Raw genomic sequence first — 7,526 nt, forward strand, 5'->3', positions numbered from 1 at the left:
AAAATGAATGCAGTTTTCTATAGGTTTAAAATAGAGGCAAATCTAATTAAAATTGGATGTTAGATCTGTTGATCATTACTGTGGTTAGTCATTATTTGTTTTGTGTATTCATTTATATGATTTATTTCTCAATCTATTTCAATCACATTTTGATTGTTTCTTTTTGTTTTGTATCTTCCCTTCCTATCCAAGGTGACAGGGTCTTATCGACTGGCTAATTCTGTCTAGATGCAACCCCACCCCCCCCAAGAATATGTTCCAGTCTTACAAGAATTTTTAAAAAAATCATTTTATCTGTTGTCATACGGGTATTTAAAAATGTATAGGTTTATTAAAGATCTGTCTTTGAGAAGAGGCCTTGAATATACAAAATTCACACATGTTTTAACCACACTCAGATTGACTGTACAAAAATAGCGATACAGAGGTGACATTTCAACGAATTTAATAGAGCAATGAATAAATAAAGTTGAATAATAAATATTCCATGATGATACAATTTATGCATCTTTTTCCTTTATTTCCGAAGTTAAAAACTATTCATTTCCTTATATTCCAACGTGTTCATAAGTCGTTAAATTATTCCTTGTTTAAACTAACCCCAGGATGAAACAAATAATGCCGAAAAAAATCAAAGCATGCAGGTCATGCCTAGCATTTCGTACAGACCATTCACAAACATCTTCCCGCCCAAAAATATTTCAATCTTTCCTGTCGAGAAGTTTCTTTAAATCATTTTATCTGTTTTCATACACGTACACATGTATATAAAATGTATAGATTTATTCAACATCTGTCCTTGGGAATAGGCCTGGAATATACAAATTGCAAATGTATTTCAGCGATTTTTTTCCTTATATAACTGGTACCGATAAACGGTACCATTCCCAATGCCAAAAACCATTGATTTTTCCCAATTTTGAAACTAAATATTCCCAACTTACTTTCCGAAAAATAGACCGCTGACATCGTAATTTACTTAGTCTGAAACGTTGTACAAGTTATCTAAAATGTTCACTTCTGGTATTAAATCGAAAGTAGAGATCATGGCAGTGCGCGTGTTTTGTAGAGCTACAGCGATTCTAAAACAATACTACAGCGATTCCTTATGTCTCACAACAGCAAATATTTCCGTAAAAAGTTTGTAAAGAGATGAATAGTTCTTGTTTTGTTCTCTTTTTTTCTTTTCTTTTAGTTAAAATCATTTGCTGAAACAATTGTAGAAAATTCCCAATTTGCTCGATTTTGACGCTAGTTTTCCCAATCGAATGGGTACCGGTACCAGTGGGTAGAAAAAAATCGCTGTATTTTAACAACACTCGATCAGTCTGAGAATGAATGTACAAAAATAGCAAAACAGACACGACCATTTCATATTCAGTTTCAATGAATTTAATAGAGCAATGAATCAATAAAATTTGATTAATCCATATTCTGTGATGATATGATTTTTGCATATTTTTCTTTTATTTCCGAAATAAAAAAAAATTCATTTGTTTTCATATTCCAATGTGTTCATACTAAGTCATTGATCTTATAAGCAAAAATGAAATTTACCGCATCATACATGAGCAATCATTTCAAAATGAATCATTATCATTTCTTTCTCAACCTTTTTTAAATATCTAGAATACTGCAATTATATTGAAACTATTTGAACCAAATAATACCGAAAAAATCAAAGCGTGCAGGTTTCGTTTCGTGCAGACCGTTCACAAAGCGTGCAAGCCACGCCTACAAAGTGGTCAGCGTTTCGTGTAAAGCATTTTGTGCAAACCGTTCACCGTTCCGTGTAGATCGTTCAGCGTTTCGTGCAAACCGTTCACTGTTCCGTGCAAGAATCGTTTCGTACCGTTCCGTGCAAGTGGTGTAGTAGCTAGTACACTTCAGGATCTGTATAGTATTTGATTTATAAAAATTGTGGTTTAGTTTTAGTAATACCATTAATTATTTAATCAAGCTTCCAAGTTTCCAAGTGTCATTAATTAGCTTTGTAAACTCGGCAGTAAATGGATCTATACTGTTAGAATTTAATGCTCAGACCTGCTCCATTGAATACATCTGAATTTTAGAAACATACAACATTGAACAAAACTATTTATGTTACAATAATGTGTGGTAGAAATAAAGTTCATGCTTTTGTGTAGGAAATACCCATGCTTGTTAATGCATAGGTCAAAAAATTAGTCTCACTACAATGGCTTGGTTTTATTATTGAATTTCTCTGGTCAGTCTGAGAAATCTGTGTCCTATCTCCCGATTTCTTTTCACTGATTTCTTTGATATGTGAAAAGAATGTATCCATCATTAGAATTCTGCTGCGATATTTTCTTTGTATATTTTTATTCATCATTTGATCAAGGGGTTGTAGGTTCAGTACAACTTGTTAAAACCCATGTGGGACGTTGGCTAGACTAATTTAAAAAAACCTGTCAGTTAACTTCAAGTTAACACTATATGAATGTTCACCTTAATGGCAAGCTAACTATCAGTTAAAGTTGACTAACCTTCATGCAACTGGGTCCTGCAGGATCTTAAAAACCCCATTACGTACTTTTGGTCAGCTACTTGAATTTCATGAATGGATCATGCCACTTTATAGGCAATATCATTTTAAATACTCACAGTGAATACAACATTTTCTCACTATTCTATTGAAATGTGGGAAAATATTATTATGCTCCAGAATGACACCCCCCCCCCCCCCTTCACACACACACACAGACACACTTCCTGAACCACACAGCATAGGGATATTAAGTTTTACTTGTGAATATGGGATATCAGAACTAGAAAATTTTGGAACTCTTCAGAAAAAGAAGTTACGAAAATTATGTGTGACTTGGGGAACTCTTGTATATATACAAATTTAAGTGATGGCTAAAGACAATGCATTTCTGATACAAAAATATATGCCTGGTTTAAAGATTATTTTTCAGAATGTTGCAAGTGAATGCCCTTGTACCAAAACATGAGTTATTGGATAAAATTTTTGATGTTTGGTAGCAGAGATAAAACGAAAGAAAAAGTATTTCCTCTACACCGTATGCACTTATGTGGATATTTACTTTGAGATTTTCTTGAGTCATTAAAACAACCGACCACTATGAAATGATATAATTAATCACAATTGTGTATAAATCGATATCCAGAAATGTATATGTAGCCCACACACACACTTCTGCTGTCTCCCCCCCCCCCCCCCCCCCCCCCCATCAGATCACGTTAAAATTATCACATATAACATTGAATTTTGTTATTAGTACATGCAAAGATCGATTCATTAGCTGGTCACTTGATATAAGTAGCGGTGAATGGTAGTGGAAATGCAAGGTTGGATTGTTGAGTTCAACTCATGAACTGAAGAATTAAAGGACACATCTCGTGTTTTCAAAGTTTACAGAATTATATGCATTTTGTCTTCCTTATGCTTATAGAAATTAATTGTAATAGTTCGTTCGCTGAAGTATTGCGATAATTAGCCACAATACGGACTTAAATCTAAGCCCCGATTTCTAAAAGCCTAGTTAATACGCCGGTTTCGAGATACGTCCGAGTTATTTCCCTTTGGAGAACTCTCGTACATAGTAAGGCGCGAAAGAATTTGTTTACTCGCGGGAGTGAGACAGATATTCATCACAGTGTAAGTGAATGTACTCAGTAAGTTTCTCATACGCTGTTTGATAACCCGAATTCGACTGATACACAAACTAAGTAAGTGATAAGTATTTAGGGAGTAATTAAATACATAGAATTCTTATCCTATCATGTTATTTCGCTGGTCATAAGTACCATATCCAAGATATTTCTTGCAAATATGACATTGTTTGTATGTTTCCTCTTCGGTAAAACATTTCTTTCGATAGTATTTAGTATTTCCCACATTTACATATTTAAAGAGAAGCCGCTTTTAATACATTTCCTCGTCTTCCTCGTTGGCTGCATATCCACTCTGTCCCACTTAGGCATTCAAAGTTCCACTAAATGCACCTCCTATACAAAAGAGTTCGTATCTCGAAACTGGCATATTAGATAGGTAGTCACGTGGTACAGTGACGTCATATGCGACCTTCGTCGGTCAACTTGTTGTAAAAGTAGTATTAGATATTTTTAAAAACTCGGGTTTTAGGGGCCTAATTTATTTACCATGGATAACATTTATTTCGATGTTGACAAATTTCCCAACTCTTATATCTTTTAGCCACCAGTGCATACAAATAGCGACCCAAATGTATCGAGGAAAGCGAGTATGAAATCTGCATAAATTTGCGAGTAAATAATGTTTGCATGGGATCACTGTCTAAACACAATTTGGTAATGCCATTTCTGTAAACAACTGTAATTAGCGTTGTTGCTTTTCTAAAATAAACAGTGCAATTATTATTAAATTTATTTTGGGAGAAGTTAGATAGGCCTAAATTATGATACGATTATGTATCATTGACAACTAGGCCTACTGTCACGGGTGCATTGCGAAAAAAGAAAGAAAAATATAATAATGATCAAACTTATTGTGAAAATCACAATACTTTTTAAAGTTATTTTATTCAAGCAATTTTATTAATCATTATTTTTTGTTATCTACACGTTGTTACTTAGGAAGTGGGAGCGCGGCGTGCTGTTGTTGTAAACACGTAGATCTACACGTTCCTTAAAAAATGAAAGCATTATAATTCAATTCAAAGTTGGGAAATATTATATCTTATTATTTATAATTGACAGTTCAATAGGGGATTTTCGAGTTCTTCCGTTCCGTGCGTATTTTGTGTTTTAGAATCTACCTAAGTCACGTGATTTGGCGATTTTTTTAGGCATGCTTTATTCCGGTTTAGCTATTAAACAATCAGACGATATCGTTCATTTATTTTACTCACTGGTTTTGATACCGAATTCAAGTACCAGTGCCATTGGTGTGTGGCAGAGGGATGCAATACGGATTTATGTAAGAGAGGAAAACAGGCACGTAGCATCGTTTTTCAGGGAAGGGGGGGGGGGTAGTCAGAGAAGATGCCTTCACACTACTTTGTCTAAAATTCTTGACAAAAATAAATAAATATATCAAAATAAACAAATCCTAACATGTTCATTTGACTAATATTCAAAATCTTTCAAATTTGATATGCATGGATGAAGGTTAAGTAGTGGCATACGAATTATTATACCTCAATATATATTTTTTCACACCTTTTAAAATTCAGGAGGGGGTGGGTGGGTGAATGATTGATTGTTTTAACGACTTGTCGAGGAGTTTTCACTCATTTCTCATTTTAAGACACCAACAGCTTTAGGTTAAGTACCGCAAATTTAGACCTATGCTTAGCGCTGAGGGCCGTAGCAGTGAGGGTTCTTTATCGTTGAGGGGGGGGGTGTAGTATAGCGTATCATATATATTGCTTAAGAATTTTTTCCCCAAATTCTGATTACTTGAATCGTAGGGAGAACACATTATGGATTCACTTCATAAATTGCATTTGTACCATTCACTTCTGCCGCCATAAAAAAATCGGAAGGGGGGGGGGGGGGGGGGCTTGGTGGTTGTGTCACGAAATATATCTTTATTTGTATATATAAATAATAGAAAGTTATGGTTGTTAAAATGGGGACCATTCCCTCCCCCTCCCTCATTCTACGTGCATGCCTCAGAAGTACCGATATATCCATTATCGGATTTGCAATGCCGAAGTTGCCGTTCATTCCAATTGTGCCCAATATTTGTAAAGATAAATCATGACATAATAACTTTCAATAGCTGGTACATGTCTTCATTCAATTTTCCCCACAATTTTATTGATGATTTCTGACAACTCAGTCATTCAGTCAATTTTCTTTACCGATCGGCGATTGATTTTCAAGAGCTTGAGATCAATTTTTTTATGTATCTACACCAACATTTTTGGAAAGGATTTCCAAATTTATACCAATTGCAAGCTTCCATAGCCTTTTGTATGTTATTTTTACGGTAAAAGGAACAAGAAACACTTATCTGTAACAAAAATTTCTTCAGTTCGATTATACTTGCATAGAATCAACGTCCATTTTAATAAGTTATACACTTACACAAGACTTAGCTGTATAGTAGTGTATTTATGTTAACTACGATAAACCGGATGTGACCATGCCTAAAAAAGTATGACGTAATAGTGACTAAATGCAGAATAAACACGGATATGGAAGAACTCGAAAATCTCCTATTATCTTTTATCTTTTGAATTTCTTTTTTAAAACTACCAGTTGGTAGACACTGCTAGCAAAGTTCTGCCTATATGTTGTTACAAGGTGAAGGTCAGTTGGTGCGAGTGTGTATTGAATTTGAGAGCAGAACGGAAAGCATATGCCGTAGGCCTATATGTAACAGTGCGTAGCTTCGATAGAACCATTTTCTCGCAGTTTATCTACGTCTTTGTCCAAGTGCTTGTTTGAAAAAGTACAGGGACAAATTCTACTGGGGTTTTTTATGGCAAAGTCGTTGTGCCGACAAGAAATATTCACGTCTTGTCCCTCATACCTTCCTTCGAAAATTGAAAAAAGCACAGTCCAAATCCTCTCTACTGACAGCAAGTACACCCTTAAACGGCACAAAACACCCTAATGCAGTGTTATTTACAAGCTGTTAATGTGATAATTGTTTGTTTGTCAATTAAATCTAATCTGTTTATGAAATGGCGAACAACTGTTTTCAAATCTTCTCGCTCGAGGTCGCATATGACGTCACAGATAATGGCACGTAAAATATCGAAGAAAATATGCATATTGCAAGATTTGAATTTCATCGCTTTCAAACTCGAAAACTACGCGAACTGTTTCATTTAAAACACATGTAAAGTAGTTTTAGGCATAAAATGAATTAATTTTGCTGAAAAATTTAAAAAGTTTAAAAACATGCAATGTGTCCTTTAACACACACCCCCTCTTTACATTTTAGGGGTTTGGGCAGAACTGCTTTTCTTTCTCTCTAAGATTTTTCATATAAATATAACAGCACTTTTTTTTGTTCGTTTGTTTCCCACCCCTCAACTTTCAAAAACGATGCTAAAATGTGCCTGAACTCACTATATCTGATAGTAAATAAGTAACATGTGCTTGTTTACTGAAAAGTTGCCCAAATTAATGCAGAAAACGTGATCTCGTTGAACATACTGAATATTAAAACCAGGACGGAATCGGAGACGAAATAATGGTTCGGATATTCCGTATTTAAAGGAAATATTTGGAAAATCTTCTTCTTTTTTCAAGATGCTCAATGGTACAATTCACACCATGAATGAACCCTCAAAACCAGCCACAAGCTGAGTCATTCGATCAAAGTAGGGTGTTTAAGATTTTAGATGAGTAAGCATTAAGTGGTCTCTTCTGTGGGATTTGGGGTAAGAATAAATGAACATATAAGTTTTGATAATAACAAGTCTGTCTTTTTCTTTACAGAATAATGGTTTCCAGGAGGTATGTATGATTTAAGTACTAAAGCTTTTTAGGTCACTTGAGTCACTCAGGTAACCCACTGCTATTGGTCTGTGTCTGGCATCATG

The 7,526-nt window shown here is 34.7% G+C and overlaps 1 protein-coding gene across 5 annotated transcripts in view; it reads left to right on the top strand.

Moving 5' to 3' along the window:
* Positions 1–7,526, top strand: part of LOC125655396 (plexin A3-like) — a 136,044-nt gene that overhangs the window by 60,914 nt on the left and 67,604 nt on the right. For all 5 annotated transcript variants that reach the window (XM_056142951.1, XM_056142956.1, XM_056142952.1 and 2 more), the window contains one exon: positions 7,423–7,440. In XM_056142951.1, the coding sequence (XP_055998926.1) occupies positions 7,423–7,440 (18 nt within the window). The remainder of the gene's footprint in view (positions 1–7,422; positions 7,441–7,526) is intronic.

This window comes from Ostrea edulis, chromosome 7 (genome assembly GCF_947568905.1).
Source record: "Ostrea edulis chromosome 7, xbOstEdul1.1, whole genome shotgun sequence".
In the NCBI taxonomy this organism is placed as follows: domain Eukaryota; kingdom Metazoa; phylum Mollusca; class Bivalvia; order Ostreida; family Ostreidae; genus Ostrea; species Ostrea edulis.